At 43.2% G+C, this 18,442-nt stretch overlaps 1 protein-coding gene across 2 annotated transcripts in view; it reads left to right on the top strand.

Annotated features, from left to right (window-relative positions):
• The window catches only part of LOC106584374 (long-chain-fatty-acid--CoA ligase ACSBG2), a 41,454-nt gene that overhangs the window by 6,328 nt on the left and 16,684 nt on the right, over positions 1 to 18,442 (top strand). Inside the window, exons 1-3 of one of the 2 annotated variants that reach the window (XM_014169606.2) lie at positions 6,665 to 6,907; positions 12,768 to 12,900; positions 14,161 to 14,273. In XM_014169606.2, the coding sequence (XP_014025081.2) occupies positions 6,769 to 6,907; positions 12,768 to 12,900; positions 14,161 to 14,273 (385 nt within the window). In that variant the 5' untranslated portion in view covers positions 6,665 to 6,768. Of the gene's footprint in view, positions 1 to 6,664; positions 6,908 to 12,767; positions 12,901 to 14,160; positions 14,274 to 18,442 lie in introns of those variants that run through there. The other variant, XM_014169608.2, reaches the window with a different exon arrangement.

Raw genomic sequence — 18,442 nt, 5'->3', positions numbered from 1 at the left:
AAGTCTGAGTTCAATAGTTCCAAAACAATTGGGTTTTACTTTCCTTGGTCATTCAGTTTGAAAGGAAAGTGGGGTACTTCCCTGTTTCCTTTTTGTATTGTGAACTTCCCTAGGAGGGGGATTCCCGCTAAGACTTCATTTTAGGTTGAGGAAATTTGTTTATCTGAAATTAATAGTACAATCCACAATCCAGAGTCAGTGTTTCAGCTCAAAGGCAGCACTGTCTGGAACCGAATGGGTGAACTACATTGATGTTTTGTACTTCATCTTGTTGCCATGGGATATAACTTACAAATTGACTTACAAACATCACTGCTTGTCATTTTTCTTTAGAGTAGGTTACTTTGACTGAGTTATGTGACTGAGGGATGGTAGTTTCAAAGCAAAGTGGGTCTCTAACCTACTCAAGCCACGGAACTGGCTAGACCTTCCACTTTGGTGCAAATTCAGGCTATTTACTGCAGAGGAGAATTGTGAATGTCTACTAAAACATTTCTGCACTACTTTCTCTTCCACCATAGACTGACATCCTCTGGAGGAAAACATTCTCTTTTTGATTTTCAGTACTATCAGGCCTGCAAACTAGAAATACAGGAATGAGCTGCCAAGCAGAATTGATTGTCCTTAGTCATTACCCATAATTTTAGCATCCATGTGTCAAACTAACTCTGGATTGAGTACTTTTTGTGGCCTGCTTGTAGGCTTTAAATATTTTGGGGCATATTCAGAGGTGGAAACTGTGGAAATTAATGGAAATGTATGGGAATATATGCAAATTCATATTAATACCATTTAAATGTAGTTTTTTTGCATTGGATATATTTACCATATCATATGGAGACCGAAAAAAATATTTTACCTTATAATAAGTAGACATTGCAAATGATTAAATCCTTCCAATAGAATAAAAAAAATGTAGTTATGAATTGAACTTTTAATTGAGTTGACTCTTCACATGGGATGATTTCACTGAACAACAAAAAGGGAATATTGAATGATCCACAATGATCCATCGCATCTCCCAAAAATGTTTTTCAACATACATCAGTAAAATGATAGTCTAGAAACTAAAGCTTTGGTTGTCTTCCTCTTAGGCTTCCATGTCTTCTCCCTGGATCTCCTCAATGTCCACCTCTTGAACATCAGACTCTGAGGCCTCATCTTTACTGTCACTTTCCAACCTTGTTGAGGATAGCTCGCTGTCAGCCTCAAATTTGCCCGGAAGGCCGCCAATTTTTCAACCCTTGTATTGATCAGCCTGTTGCGTGCTTTGGTGTGTGTTCCCAAACAAGGACCAGTTGCACTCTGAGGCGGCTGATGTTGGTGGGATTTGGAGGATCATGGAGGCAACAGGGGAAAGAGCCTCAGATCCACCAGGTGGCTGATGAGATATGTTGGTACGACTGCCATACTGCATCTCCATGTATGCTGGGGCGTGTATGGGCTTCAGGCAGAAGTCTTCATGTTTTTTGATGCATTTCAGAACTGCAGTTTCCTCTGCTTGGAGCAACAGTGAAGTGGGCAGGGCAGTAGGGATTTCTTGTCTTACATCTGCAAGTAGAGTCTGAACATCAGACAGGATGGCATTGTCTCCGTCAATCTGTGCAATGGTAAATGCTATAGGTTTCAGGCTGCTTACCTCTCCCAAAATACATCATTCAGGAGGATCCTCTTGATGGTGCTGTTCATATCAGCAGACTGTGATATGGCCATTTCTTGGAGAGACTCCTTCCCCTCCAGGAGACTGTCAAACATGACAACACCACCCAACGGGTGTTGCTGGGCAGCTTCAATGTGGTGCTCTTATTCTTCTCACTTTGCTTGGTGAGGTAGATTTCTGATAACTTGATGACCCTTCACATACCTAACCATTTCTTTGGCTCTCTTGTAGAGTGTATCCATTGTTTTCAGGTCCATGATGTCCTTGAGGAGCAGATTCAATGTATGAGCAGCACAGCCCAATGGGTGTGACATGACCAAGCAGCCTTCATGACCAGGCAGCATTCTGTCACCAGTGCAAATACCTTCTGTCGTCCAAGGTCAATGATGACTGCCTTCAGCTCATCTGCAATGTATAGACCGCTGTGTCTGTTCTCTTGTAGAATACTTGTTGAGGGGTGGAGATGATGTAGTTAATTATTCCTTGCCCACAAACATTTGACACCCATCAGAGATGATTGCAGTAGTCTGCTTTCTCTATGATTTGCTTGACCTTTACTTGAACTCTGCATCCAGCAAATGAGTAGATAAAGCATGTCTGGTTGGAGGGGTGTATGCTGGGTGAAGAACTTTCAGAAATCTCTTCCAATACACATTGCCTGTGAGCATCAGAGGTGAACAAGTTGCATAGACAGCTCTAGCATGACATTCATCAGCATTTCTCTGACTACTTTCCTCCATTGAGTCAAAAACAACTTCTGATTCCAGGAGGACCATGAGCTGATGATTTAAAATGAAACATGTATGGAAACGGGTGAATTTAACACTCCTCAGTCAGCAGGCTCAAGCAAGCTAAAACTAACTAGCATAAATTGTTAACAAGTTGGAAATGATTTAAACACATTTTGCTGTAGGCTACTATTTACTAATTAACAAAAAATGACAGACATCATAGCAATGGAATAATAAGGACCGACAAAGTAGGCCTACTAAACTACGCGAAGTAGACAGACAAATACAAGAATATGGCTTCAGCAAAGTCGACAGGAAATAACTAGATTGAACAACAATGACTAGCTACAGATTCGGATTCCTACACAATGTTTGGAGAAGGGGAGACTTAGACACGCGCCACTCGGACACGTCTGGGGAAAAGAGGGCAAAGAAGAGCGGCTTGTTTTAATGCAATCGTTGTAGCAGGCTCAAACAATACCCCGCCCATTCCTTTACAGACAGAATAACTAGCCAATAGTTGCTTAGCGCACAGCTTTTCACACTGAGTGAAAGATGCGGATTACTGTTTTCCCATCACGGATAATTACAAAAAATACTGGTCATAATCGTATTTAATCATATCCATTATGATGTAAATGCTGGTTTTGTCCGAGAACTCGGCACACCCCTCGTCTAGAAGTTTTGTAAGGGGCCGGACAGACAGATTTTGTATCCTTCAAAAACAAATAGGCCAATGTTTTTTTCAATGGAGTTCATATGTTGACAATGTTTTGTCCATAGTTTTGTCCTTAGTTTTATGTATGAAACTCTCCTGACTTTTTACTGTCAATAGTTTGTATTAACTTTGAGGGGACAAAATGGTTTGACATAATTTTGTCTGTTTGCAACCGTCTGTCTGACCTAACTCTTCGCCTGCAGCAGTGATTACAAAGTTGTCTAATTCTCCTGTAATCATTTTTCTGTTTGCACCTATTCTGTTAAATTTGAGTGAATTCACTCCTGAGACTCATTCTAGTGTATTGGGCCTTAAACATTTTTTTTTTGTGTGTGTGGTGAATGAGTTATTAGTGGGTGGATTCTTTTTAACTACAAGTAATATAAAAGTATATGTAACTGATGGAAGACCAGAAGCGCCAGTAGTTCTGGTTAATTATTTGATGAAGCTAACGTAACTAAACTCATCAAAAAAAGAAACGCCCTCTCACTGTCAACTGCTTTTATTTTCAGAAAACTTAACGTGTAAATATTTGTATGAACATAACAAGATTCAACAACTGAGACATAAACTGAACAAGTTCCACAGACATGTGACTAACAGAAATGGAATAACGTGTCCCTGAACAAAGGGGGGGGTCAAAAGTAACAGTCAGTATCTGGTGTGGCCACCAGCTGCATTAAGCACTGCAGTGCATCTCCTCCTCATGGACTGCACCAGATTTGCCAGTTCTTGCTGTGAGATGTTATCCCCAGTCTGCCTCCAAGGCACCTGCAAGTTCCCGGACATTTCTGAGGGGAATGGCCCTAGCCCTCACCCTCCTATCCAACAGGTCCCAGACGTGCTTAATGAGATTGAGATCCGGGCTCTTCGCTGGCCATGGCAGAACACTGACATTCCTGTCTTTTAGGAAATCACAAACAGAACTAGTATTATGGCTTGGGGCATTGTCATGCTGGAGGGTCATGTCAGGATGAGCCTGCAGGAAGGGTACCACATGAGGGAGGAGGATGTCTTCCTTGTAATGACAGCGTTGATTGCCTGCAATGACAACAAGCTCAGTCCGATGATGCTGTGACACCGGCCCAGACCATGACGGACCCTCCACCTCCAAATCGATCCCCCTCCAGAGTACAGGCCTCGGTGTAATGCTCATTCCTTCAACGATAAACACGAATCCGACCATCACCCCTGGTGAGACAAAACCGCAACTCGTCAGTGAAGAGCACTTTTTGCCAGTCCTGTCTGGTCCAGTGACGGTGGGTTTGTGCCCATAGGCGACGACGTTGCCGGTGATGTCTGGTGAGGACCTGCCTTACAACAGGCCTACAAGCCCTCAGTCCAGCCTCTCTCAGCCTATTGCGGACAGTCTGAGCACTGATGGAGGGATTGTGCATTCCTGGTGTAACTCGGACAGTTGTTGTTGCCAACCCGTACCTGTCCCGCAGATGTACCGATCCTGTGCAGGTGTTACACGTGGTCTGCCACTGCGAGGACGATCAGCTGTCCGTCCTGTCTCCCTGTAGCGCTTCTTAGGCGTCTCACAGTATGGACATTGCAGTTTATTTCCCTGGCCACATCTGCAGTCCTCATGCCTCCTTGCAGCATGCCTAAGGCACGTTCACGCAGATGAGCAGGGACCCTGGGCATCTTTTGGTGTTTTTCAGAGTCAGTAGAACGGCATCTTTAGTGTCCTAAGTTTTCATAACAGTGACCTTAATTGCCTACCGTCTGTAAGCTGTTAGTGTCTTAATGACCATTCCACAAGTTCATGTATATTAATTGTTTGTTTCATTGAACAAGCATGGGAAACAGTGTTTAAACCCTTTGCAATGAAGATCGGTGAAGTTATTTGGATTTTTACGAATTATCTTTGAAAGACAGGGTCCTGAAAAAGGGACGTTTAGGTCAGCAGGATAAGGATGTCCTCCTGGCAATGTTATTTGGTCACCACCTACTTAGAGTTCAGTGTGTTAAATTGGAGGGCCTGTTGTCGGGACCTCTGGTAGTCTCTATGGGGGTCCCACGGGGTTCAATTCTCAGGCCGACTCTTTTCTCTGTATATATCAATGATGTCGATCTTGCTGCTGGAGATTCTCTGATCCACCTCTACGCAGACGACACCATTCTGTATACATCTGGCCCTTCTTTGGACACTGTTAACAAACCTCCAAATGAGCTTCATTGCCATACAACACTCCTTCTGTGGCCTCCAACTGCTCTTAAATGCAAGTAAAACTAAATGCATGCTCTTCAACCAATTGCTGCCTGCCCGACTAGCATCACTACTCTGGACGGTTCTGACTTAGAATATGGGGACAATTACAAATACCTAGGTGTCTGGTTAGACTGCAAACTCTCCTTCGACTCACATTAAGCATCTCCAATTCAAAATTAAATCTAGAATCAGCTTCCTATTTCGCAACAAAGCCTCCTTCACTTATGCTGCCAAACACACCCTCGTAAAACTGACTATCCTACCAGTCCTTCACTTCAGCGATGTCATCTACAAAACAGCCTCCAACACTCTACTCAGCAAACTGGATGTAGTCTGTCACCGTGCCATCTGTTTTGTCACCAAAGCCACATATACTACCCACCACTGCGACCTGTATGCTCTCGTTGGCTGGCCCTCGCTTCATACTCGTCGCCAAACCCTCTGGCTCCAGGTCATACGTTTTTGCTAGGTAAGCCCTGCCTTATCTCAGCTCACTGGTCACCATAGCAACACCAATCCGTAGCACGCGCTCCAGCAGGTATATTTCACTGGTCAACCCCAAAGCCAACACTTACTTTGGCCGCCTTTCCTTCCAGTTCTCTGCTGCCAATGACTGGAACGAATTGCAAAAATCACTGAAGATGTAGACTTATATCTCCCTCTCTAACTTTAAGCATCAGCTGTTAGAGCAGCTTACCGATGGCTGTGTACAGGTACAGTGAATCTGTAAATGGCACACCCAACTACCTCATCCCCATATTATTATTTATCCTCTTGTGCTTTTGCACCCACGTATCTCCACGTGCACATCTATAAGTTGTGTTAATGCTAAATTGTAATTATTTTGCCTCCATGGCCTATTTATTGCCTTACCTCCCTACTCTTCTATATTTGCACACACTACATAGATTGTAACTCTGTTTTTGTCGTACTGCTTTGCTTCATATTTGCCAGGTCGCAGTTGTAAATGAGAACTTGTTCTAAACCTTGCCTACCTGGTTAAATAAATATGAAATAAATCAAAATTATCCATTTAGTCTCTGGAAAGTCAAAGCTCAGCTAGCACAGCTGCTGGATCGCTATAGCAACCGGGCCTGATAACCAGATTAATCCCCCTTCCTTGTCCTGTAGTAACCCCCGCCGGCATATCTGCAGTGTGTGTGTGTTGGGGGGGGGGGGGTCGGCGCTCACAGCATCATCCAAGAGAAGCGAGAGGAAAGGGAATTTCACCGACTGCAGACCCATTCTCCTCCCCCTTGCATTCATTTGGCTGACGTGACCCTATATGTGGGACGAGTCTTGTGGTGTGAGCCCTTTCAGCCAATGAGATGGGCTGTAGTGTTGGAATACTAGTGGGGGAAGTGTGTAAGGATGTCTGCAGGAAAGAAGCTAGTGCTGTGAGGGTGGGGTTTTGGAGGAGGGACAAACTCAGAGTTTGAAAATGAATGATGTGTTACAGAGTAGACCGAGTGGCCAGCATATTTTGTGTCTAGCGGCTGACAGAATACAAAGCACGCTTACGCAGTCCAGAGAACCGGCAACCAGAACTGAAACAAGAAGTTTGCCTACTAGGATGCACTGTAAGTCCTTCTACATGATTTAGAATGATATGTTCAGCCCTTTCACTTAAATCTGACAGGCAACCGCTTATGTCAATTGACGCTTGTTATCTTTATATCAATAATCTTCTGGTTTTGGCTTATGGGAAGGCATTTCTTTAGCGTCATTGGGCTCTTTAAAGGTGTGACTGATGATTTGTGTACCATCAGTATTTACATTTGAGTCCCTCTGTGTTCGTTTTGAATTGTCCTTCATATGGTTTAGTTCGTAGATTAATATTACGTTATTGAGTTCAAAACAACTCATGTACTACAGCTATGAAGGCTGATATGTGGTACTGGTTCATCCACCTCACTAGCCCATGTGGTCAGCAGGTATGTGTGCCTGCTTGCTGGCTGGGATGGAGCATTCAGCCCTCCATGTAAAGCTAATAGGACAGGGTAGGGCGAGGCAGAAAAACAATCCCCAGCATTACTGGGACTCCTCGCCAGGCTGCTGCACCCAGAAACAGCAGTTGGGTGGATGGATTGATGGAAACTTGATTCACCCCCAGTGTTTGAGCATCCTTGGAAACAGGTCCAGGCAGAAGGGTGAGCTGGCCATCTGGGATAGGCAGGCAGAGCGAGAGAAGGAAAGGCGAGGGATTTGAATAATGTAGCAAGTGCTTTCTTTGCATCTGAAATTCTCTAAATGTTGGGTATTTAAGTGCTGTGTGGGTGGGGAGAGGGCTTGTTTGTTGGGAAACCCTGCTTGGTTTTGGAGACGCCCAGTTTTGGGGAGGATTTGTTGTAGTTAATGCTGGTTTCTGAAAATATATTTGATGTGGCTTTTTAAAGAAAGGCCTCTACTCAAATTAGCCAAACAGTCTATGGTTGCAATCAGTTTTTGAATGGACATCATGTGGCAATTGTGTACTGGACATACTGTTTGGGACCTAATCCTCTCCTAATTGACTGCAATGAGGCAGTCATTTGCTTTTGTGAGGAAACTGTGCAATGTAAGTCTGCACGATATGGGCAAAAATGTAATTGTGATTTTTCTTTTTTTTACCAAATATTGCGATTTGACATGCAATATAGGTCAAAACAGTTGGGTGAACTGTTGGAATCATATAAATACAATTCATATTAAGAAGCAAAGTGGAAAGCAGCATTGTTTGCAACAATCTGACTGCATTTGACTTAACAGAACAGCATGTAAATGTATAGTGAATCTAACAGCAAGGGGGGGAGGGAATCAGCCCCAAGAGGAGAGGACAAAGTAAACTATAAAAACGGACTCTGCGTTTCAAAATATTGCATTCAATATAGATCTTTTGCGATATGGATATTGCACACGTTAATATTGCGATTCTGATGTAATTCCGATGAATTCTACAGCCCTAGCCCAATGCTAAATCCATCTGAGCCGTACCTAGTGAGCATTGAGGGAATCTCCCTGGCAGGTCATCAGCAGGGTTGTGCAACATCATTCAGGCATTATAATGAACTGCTCCTTTTGGGCCTGGTGGGTCGGGTGCTGACCCACTCATTCAAATTGAGGACCACAAACCTCATCTAACAGCATTGTAGTTTCATTAGTCAGGGCTACATCAACAGGACAGAAGGAAATGGGTTTCTATCATGCAACGAGGAAGTGCCTCAATTTATTTTTCCCCTGGTCTTGTATTGGTCTTCAGATTGTGAAGGTAAATAATACAGCCTTGGTCGACAGCTGGTGGGGATGAGAATCAAACTGTCATTGCACGTGACACTAGCTCCGTCACATCCAAACATAAATTGGTCTTATAGGGCTGCTGCGTGAGACTTGTCAAGTCACGTGACATGACCTCATCAAAAGAGTGGGTGAGGAATGGAACAATCATTCCAGCCTGAGGATTATCCCAAAGGCAGCATTCAGAATGATCAAGAATGCCATCTACCTCTTCTCTTGTTAAATAGTTGGGGCGTGTGAGTGATCTTTTTCTGATCTGTAGGCTATAGCACCCACTAGGACTGCACAACATGGGCAAAAAAATGTAATCACAATTTCTGTAGCAAATATTACGGTTTTACTTGCGATTATAGTTAAAATGCTTGAGTGAACTGTCGTAATCATGGAATAATTACAATTTTATGGTTGGAATACAGTGGGCACTTGGAATGCAGTTTTGTTTGGCATGACGATGAATGGAAAAGTAAGGGAGCTGGTTGTGACAGTAGTAACCAAAGTGTTGGTCTGTGTTTCCCATGGGACCCTGATTTGGGTTTAAATAGATGGGTACATTCAGACAGATTTTAGAATATTCTTTGCATTTTCCTCTCAAGAATGAGCTATTTTGTTAGATTACTTGTTAGATATTACAGCATGGTTGGAACTAGAAGCACAAGCATTTCGCTACACTTGCATTAACATCTGCTAACCATGTGTATGTGACAAATAACATTTGATTTGATTTGCACAAACAATGCTGATATACTCCACCACTGGTAACGGCCTGTATTATAGGGCAAACCTTGCTAGCAAACGTTTTCTATCTCGGTGCTAGCTAGCGATTAGCATTAGGGGCTAATACAATTTTTTATGCACATTTACAACTTGCTTAGACCAACTAACTAGTGTTTTGCAGAGAGCAAGTTACACATGAATAGTATAATATAGAAAACGTGGAAGCAAAGTGGAAAGCTTTTTTGTTCTTGTTTGGTCAATGCATGTATTTTAGAGTAAATCTTGAGCATGAGGAACTGCCTGCTTGAGTGATGTGTGATTGAGAAGTGGCCAAATGAGAACTTGAGCAATACATTCAAAGTTAAAAAAGACAGTGGAGTTTCAAATATTGTAGCCCCATACAATATGGATAATTGTGCAGCCCTAGCACCAACCCCTGTTGTGGCAGACACAAGCCCATAACATTGAGACTGGAGACCCAGCCAAAGGGGCTCATCCCAGACAGAGGGCTCAATGCAGGCATGTCGACCCCCGAAGGACCACAACACAACTCCCACACTATAATACATTACAGCCATGCAACGTAAACCCTGGCCACAGCTGTGTCTGAGTGTGTGACCATGGGGAATCTGCAGCTGCTCTGTTACTGGTGGAAGGAAGAAGAGTACAATGGCAGCTATTGTAGGGGTTGTGTCGGGTGCAAGCGGTGAGCTCACTCCATGGCATTTGCCTCCTTGGCTGAGCCAGGCTCTGCAGGAGTGGGTAATGTTCTGAAGTCTGTCAAGGTTAACGGCAGTGTCAGAGGGAACGGGGAGGTAGAATCTATTGATCTGCTGAGCTACAGCCCATAAACCATGAATCACATTGGTTTTAGTTACATTTGTACCTTTCTCAAAAAATGTACAACCAACCACTCAACACCCAAGTTATGAAATTGGCTGGGCTTTAAGGGTTTGCTGCCGCCTGTCCCTGGCTCAGGGAAATGTTTCTGCTTTGTGACCTCCCCATGGAGGTTCTTTCCTCCTGCTTAATTGTACTCTGCTTGTATGTGTTTTCAATGCACAGAGAGCCAGTCCTAGATAAACAGGACCTCAGCCGGTGTTGGCTCCAACAAGAGGACAGAGTCGATAATGGAGAGTGGGCCGGGGTGACGTGGTTATTGTTCTACAGCGCTGACGTGTTTCCTGTACCGTGTTGGTGACAGAAATGGGACGTGCACTCTTCTCAGCTCTCCCCCCTCTTGGGTAACTTCCCACAATGGAACAAACGGCTCATAAACGGGACCAAACTGTGCTCTGTTTGAGTCTCTTTCACACAGATGGAGCCATTGAATTTCAATAACCAGAGGATGAACAAGCCAGCCAAATGAGTCCATCTTCTGCAACCTCTGCTGTCCCGCTGTCGTCATGTGTTCACATTGCTTTATATCTCTGAAAGGGGTTTCATAACACGATTAGGCCTAAATGTTAATTGAGGCTTCTGCTGATTTTTAGGAAAGGACCACATTGAATAAACATGGTTCATTTGTTTTGGCTAATCTGGAGGTGAAAAACCCACACCTGTTTAGGCGAGGTGCTGACTAGTGGAGTAGAACACTTAAAAGAAAAATAGAGCCGCACACTCAAGGAGCTCAAATGCAATAATTTCATAACCTTATAACCAATGTTTCGACAGACAAGCTACCTTCATCAGGGTATAATTTTTTTGGCTGAAAGTAATTACTTAAAAGGAAGCCTCATTGTTTAAAAAAACCCAAAACACAGTTCAGTCTACAGTAGCTGTTTTTGTAGTGGCACCTGTTGTCTGTCTCTTGGATCAGTACCCATTTGAATTTTGTCCACACTTACTGTTGTAAAATACCATTGTTAAAGATGTCCATAAAAGCATTTGGTGATAAACGAAATAGTTTTTCTGAGTGATCTCCAAGCAGTGTAATGACTCTGAGACCGTGTGTAATGTTTATCCAGAGACCAGAGCATGACCCTGTGACGCGCAGCACAGTGGTGGGAGCCGTTTGGCAGTCACATGCTACAGTGGGTTCTATTCTAAGGCAGTGGTTTCCAAACTGTGGCGCGTGCAAAATTGCACAAGGCTACAATTTCAAATTGTGTCATCAGTTTTCCTCTTGTCATGTCAGTCATTGCATATGTTAAAGCAGTGATCGCCAACCTTTTCTGACCTAAGATCACATTGGCAGTCAAAAAGCAGAGAACTACTGCACATACATTTGAAGTCATGTTTTGACTTTTTTTTATTATTATTTTTTTTTCATTAACCTGATTTTAAAAACAGTTCTGTAGGAATGAGGTAAGTGCAGTAGGCCTAATGCATTATCACAGCATATTGGCTATATGCCTGGCCTGCCAATATTGTTCTTCTCAGACCATATTCTATTTCAAAACTCAAGCTTTGATAACAAAATAGACAAGTTGGTGTGGCACTTGCGAGGCATAGCTGAGCATAAATTAAAATGGTCATGGTACTTTCAAAATAACTGAACTCTTGACAAAATCTAAGTCAAATTATGAAGTCTGTGGACTTCAGGTCGGAGCTCTAGAAAGATGCCCAAGTTTCCGAGTTGGATGACCGTTCAGAAGTCGGAAGTCTGACATTTCAGGGTTTCCAGTTGTTTTGAACACTGCATTAGTCTCAGCAGAGGGAGAGAGAGTGCAGCAGAGATGGTCCGCCTCTCACGGTCCCTGCTCTTTCCTTCCTTTCCTTTGGTGAGGCTGACCAGAGAGGGGACACAGTCTTTGACCGGATGGCGAAACTCGAGTCGCACGCATCTGCCTCTGGGGAAAAAGATGAATGTTGTTTGTATAACCAGAGAAAGTGAAATATTCCTCTATTGAAATAGACATGACGAGCTGCTAATAATAAAAATGCAGGGCTATCGATACACTTGGCTACTCATTTATTGCAACTGCAGCGTGATTGGAAGTACAGAGAGCCGTGTTTTGTAATAGTGTTGACAATACTGAATTAAACTTAGAAGTACTCGCTCATAAAAACAGCATCTCTGCTTCTGAATCAAGTGCACCTACCGCCAACAGCATAACACAGGATGAAAGAGGACCGCAAGCCTTTGCCTTTCAGCAAAATTCGCTGCATCAAATGACAATGTGTAGAACTGCAGGAAATGAGCTTTAAACCTGCTACATTTTTCTCTCCACCAACTAGAGGGGTGTGAAGTTTTTGTCATGAACGGTGCTTGTGTCCATAGAAATAGACTGGGTGTGGGATGTTCCCCAATACTGGTTGGGGGGCCTGAGTGAAAAAGTTAGGAACCCCTGTTCTAAGGAAGGACTAATGCTCATTTTGTCACTCTCGTGCCTGACAACTTCAGACACTTACAGCTGGGGAAACTCGGTCCCTGAGATTTGTGTGTGGGTCATGTGTGAATGAGTCATATGCTGTGTCTTACCCTGTCCCCATTTCCCCCCCCCCTTGCAGTGACTGTGTGTGAGCCTACTGCCATGTCCACAGCTATGGACCCCCCCAGGGAAGTCAGCTACCTGCATTCATCCTGTGGCACTGGGGACAGCATCGCCTCACTGGATGACGTCGCTGTGGATTTCATAGCCAAGTACGTACCTAGACTGAAACCGTTATCTGGTCCGATTGCGTGACTCCTGTTTGGACTTGATCGAAAGGCTCTCGTCACATGGGAATGATGCGATCTGATAGGAAACGATGACCTGCACCCTGTCACTGTCTTAACAGTCAACTGGTTTCGAAACTATTTGCTGTCAGTTAACAAGACCCATGCTGTGTTTGAATACTCATACTAACTGCACTGACTATTTGTGTCGTGAATTGAGTATAAAGAATGCTTGTTGGTCATAGTTAGTATGCCAAAAGGTTCCCGGATGACGTACTAAATTCGCCAAAATACGAAGTATACATGCAGTGGACACCATTTCTGTGCTTTTATGTCCCATAATGCAATTCTTCATAAAATGGGCGTGGCTTCATAACTTTTCAGCTTTGAAGAAAATGGCGGAAAATATGCAGCCAAAGTCCGACGAGAGCGGATACAAATTCATTGCTTTAAAACTAATTATGGCAAATGTTAAGAAAATGTTTAAATGTAATACATTTTCAAATAAGTTACGTGTTATGTTGGCTGACAACCGCATAGGTGCATACTGCTGTAATGCTAACGTTAGTTGGCTACTAATACATCAAACTTGCCAGGCAGTATATTAACGAACTACCCAACGTTGATTGACTTGATTATTTACATCATTCTTAGTTGTGCGATTCAAAGGCTATACCACTTATCTACTCTGATTTCAGAGCACCCTCGCGCAGAATAACTGATGAATTTATGAACGCTCAACACCCGTTGAATATGGCCGTGTCAGTAAACATCTCTGCAAAAACATTAGTCATTTAAATTGTTACCTGCAGCACAGTTAGTCACCAACCTCTGGATAACATGAAAACAGCCTAACCAGCTCTGCTATGGCACGTAAAATGGTCAGTGAGGTGTTCTCATTTGTCACGCTCTGAATTTACAAACACACCTGAAATTGTAAAATGTTGAGCTAGTGATTTGTTAAACTAACAAACTAGCAAGAGGTTGCATAGCAACAGCATCAACTTCCGGTAGACAGGCGAAGCTCTAGTACGCTCAACTGAAAGGATACCGTTCGTTTCCAGTATACTAAAATGAACTAATAGTATGTAGTATACAGTATGTTAGTGTGGGTATTCGAGCACAGCTAGATTCTTTATTTTCTGACACTGAAAAGCTTCCTCCATCTTTAGACATGACAGTGGAATACAGTAGGACAGGACTGGGAATCCACTTAACATTTGTTTATAACGTCTTTCCCCTCAGTGAGTCATCAGAGGAGTCAGCCGGTGAGCGGGAAGAGGAGATTGGGGCGAACACTGAGCTCACCAACAACCTCGCAGACATCCTTACTGAACAGCCCACACACACAGAGACTGGTGAGCGCATATATATATATATATATATATATATATATTACACACATTTACATGGCAAACGCCACAAGGAGAACATTTTAGAAAGGACACAAATAAATGTAGGAAACTGGCTTACAACTGTTAGCGCGTACACAAACTGGTTCACACACACTCTTGAGGTTGGCACTTGGGTACAGAAGGTATACCAGTTCATTGATTTTGAGGTTGACCAAATGAATTGTCCTCTTTTTGAATTTTGAGGAAATGGGCCAAAGGGAAGTGAGGTCCCAGACTTCCCTTTCCTGTCTCTGACCAAGAACATTCAGTCATCAACATTCCTAATGCCCTAAGTATGAAAACTATATTTATTAGGTATACTCTGGCATTTAGAATACATTCAGGATGGGGTTTTCACAAACTTCAAATTAATAAATAAATTCACATTTCAAAGTGTTGCTTTGTCAGTTGGTCAGTAAACACTCTGTTGCTCTTAAATCAGTGGGGCTTTCTCTTCCATCCACCTGAAGTGCAGTACAGCAGTACCATGAGGATCTGGCTGAGGCTGGTACCATGGCCATGCGTGGCTATTGACTAAAGAAGTATTTGGTCATAAACAGTCCCCACTGAACTCCCAGAAGGTTCCACTGACAGCGCTGTGCTGTTGACCGTAGACAACACAGCGCTCTGGTAAGCCTAACACCAGGCCACATGATCCTACGCTTCTGTTGCTATTTCAGTTTTATACTTCTTTGAAAGGCTTCAAAATATTGGCAGGGAATATCTATAGTTCCAGTCTTGTCATGGTGACCTTTCGATTGTTTTTATTAAGACCAAAACGCTAATAGTACTAGGTGAGTTATAGATTCTGTTTGTCTCTGGCTAACCTAGCGTAGCAGGCGTTTGTGGAAACCCCTTCAAATTAGTGGTTTCAGCTATTTCAGCCACACCCGTTGCTGACAGGTGTGTAAAATCGAGCACACAGCCATGCAATCGCCATAGACAAACATTGGCAGTAGAATGGCCCCTACTGAAGAGCAAATACTTTCAACGTGGCACAGTCATAGGATGCCACCTTGCCAAGTGCTGAAGCGCGTTGAGCATAAAAATAATCTGTCCTCTGTTGTAACACTCACTACTGATTTCCAAACTGCCTCTGGAAGTAACGTCAGCACAATGACTCTTCGTCAAGAGCTTCATGAAATGGGTCTCCATGGCCGAGCAGCCGCACACAAGCCTAAGATCACCATGCGCAATGCCAAGTGTCGGCTGGAGTGGTGTAAAGTTCGCTGCTATTGGACTCTGGAGCAGTGGAAACGCATTCTCTGGAGTGATTAATCACGCTTCACCATCTGGCAGTCCAACAGACGAATCTGGGTTTGGCGGATGCCAGGAGAACATTACCTGCACGAATACATACTGCCAACTGTAAAGTTTGGTGGAGGAGGAATAATGGTTTGGGGATGTTTTTCATGGTTTGGGCTAGGGCCCTTATTTCTAGTGAAGGGGAAATTTTAACGCTACAGCATACAATGATATTCTAGACAATTCTGTGCTTCCAACTTCTTGGCAACAGTTTGGGGAAGGCCTTTTCCTGTTTCAGCATGACAAAGTGGGGTCCATACAGAAATGATTTGTCAAGATCGGAGTGGAAGGACCTGAATGGCCTGCATAGAGCCCTGACCTTAAAACCACATTGAACACCTTTGGGATGAATTGGACCGCCGACTGCATTCAAGGCCTAATCACCCAACATCAGTGCCCAACCTCATGAATGGAAGCAAATGCCTGCCGCAATGTTCCAACATCTAGTGGAAAGCCTTCCCAGAAGAGTGGAGGCCATAGCAGCAAATGGGGGACCAACGCCATATTAATGTCCAATGATTTTGGAATAAGATGTGTTTTGGCCATGTAATGTATACTGAACCAAAAATATAAATGCTACAATTTTAAAGATTTTAGAGTTAATTTAAGGAAATCAGTCAATTGAAATAAATGAATTAGGCCCTAATCAATGGATTTCACATGACTGGGAATACGGATACGCATGTGTTGGTCACAGCTACTGTTAAAAAATAAATGTAGGGGTGTGGATCAGAACCAGTTAGTATCTGGTGTGACCACCATTTGCATCATGCAGCGTGATACATCTCCTTCGCTTAGAGTTGCTCAGGCTGTGGAGTGTTGTCCCACTCTAATTAAATGGCTGTGCAAAGTTTCTGGATGTTGGCGGGAACTAGAACACGATGTCATACACTACCATTCAAAAGTGTGGGGTCACTTGAAATGAGTTGAATAGGAATGAATAGGAAATATAGTCAAGACATTGACAAGGTTATAAACAATGATTTTTAATTGAAATAATTGTCAAACTTTGCTTTCGTCAAAGAATCCTCCATTTGCAGCAATTACAGCCTTGCAGACCTTTGGCATTCTAGTTGTCAATTTGTTGAGGTAATCTGAAGAGATTTCAACCCCATGCTTCCTGAAGCACCTCCCACAAGTTGGATTGGCTTGATGGGCACTTCTTACGTATCATACGGTCAAGCTGCTCCCACAACAGCTCAATAGGGTTGAGATCCGGTGACTGTGCTGGCCACTCCATTATAGACCGAATACCAGCTGGCTGCTTCTTCCCTAAATAGTTCTTGCATAGTTTGGAGCTGTGCTTTGGGTCATTGTCCTGTTGTAGGAGGAAATTGGCTACAAGTTAAGCACCATCCACAGGGTATGGCATGGCGACGCAAAATGGAGTGATAGCCTTCCCTCTTCAAGATCCCTTTCACTCTGTACAAATCTCCCACTTTACCACCACCAAAGCACCCCCAGACCATCACATTGCCTCCACCATGCTTAACGGATGGCGCGGGCATCTTCATTTTTTTTTATCCGTCTCACAAATGTTCTTCTTTGTGATCTGAACACCTCAATCTTAGATTTGTCTGTCCATAACACATTTTTCCAATCTTCCTCTGTCCAGTGTCTGTGTTCTTTTGCCCATCTCAATCTTGTATTTTTGTTGGCAAGTCTGAGAGATGGCTTTTTCTTTGCAACTCTGCCTAGGAGTCGCCTCTTCACTGTTGATGTTGAGACTGGTGTTTTGCGTGTACTATTTAATGAAGCTGCCATTTGAGGACTTGTGAGGCGTCTGTTTCTCAAACGAGAGACACTAATGTACTTGTCCTCTTGCTCAGTTGTGCACCGGGGCCTCCCACTCTTTCTATTCTGGTTAGATTCAGTTTGCGCTGTTCTGTGATGGGAGTAGTACACAGCGTTGTACAAGATCTTCAGTTTCTTGTCAATTTCTCACATGGAATAGCCTTCATTTCTCAGAACAATTATAGACTGACGAGTTTCAGAAGGTTATTTGTTTCTGGCCATCAGCCTGTAATCGAACCCACAAATGCTCCTCTTTTAATTACTTGTTACTTTAATCTCTTATTCTAATCCCATTTTTTTTTTTAACTGCACTGTCGTTTTAGGGGCTCGTATGTAAGCATTTCACTGTAAGGCCTACACCTGTTGTGTTCGGCGCATGTGACTAATAAAATTTGATGCTCCAGATACTGAACTAGTCAAAGACATTTTTAGTGCTTCTTTAATCAGAAAAACAGTTTTCAGCTGTGCTAACGTAATTGCAAAAGGGTTTTCTAATGATCAATTAGCCTTTTAAAATGATAAACTTGGATTAGCTAACACAGTGCCATTGGATCACGGGGTGATTGTTGCTGATAATGAGCCTCTGTACGCCTATGTAGATATTCCATTAAAAAGCAGCCATTTCCAACTACAATAGTCATTTACAACATTAACAATGTCTACACTGTATTTTTGATCAATTTGATGTTCTTTTCATAGACACAATGTGCTTTTCTAAAACAAGGACATTCCTAGGTGACCCCAAACTTTTGAACGGTAGTGTACACGTCGATCCAGAGCATCCCAAACCGGCACAATGAGTGACATGTCTGAGTATGCATGGCATTCCAGGAATCGTGTACAGGTCCTTACAACATGGATGTGTACAGGTCCTTACGACATGGGGCCATGCATTATCATGCTGAACAAATGAGATGATGGCGGCGGGTGAATGGCACAACAATGGGCCTCAGGATCTCATCGTATCTGTGCACTCAAAATGCCATCAATAAAATGCATTTAAGTTGTCCGTAGCTTATGCCTGCCCATATCAT

The sequence above is a fragment of the Salmo salar genome, chromosome ssa23 (genome assembly GCF_905237065.1).
Source record: "Salmo salar chromosome ssa23, Ssal_v3.1, whole genome shotgun sequence".
NCBI lineage: Eukaryota > Metazoa > Chordata > Actinopteri > Salmoniformes > Salmonidae > Salmo > Salmo salar.
This window is presented reverse-complemented; position numbering and strand designations above follow the sequence as displayed.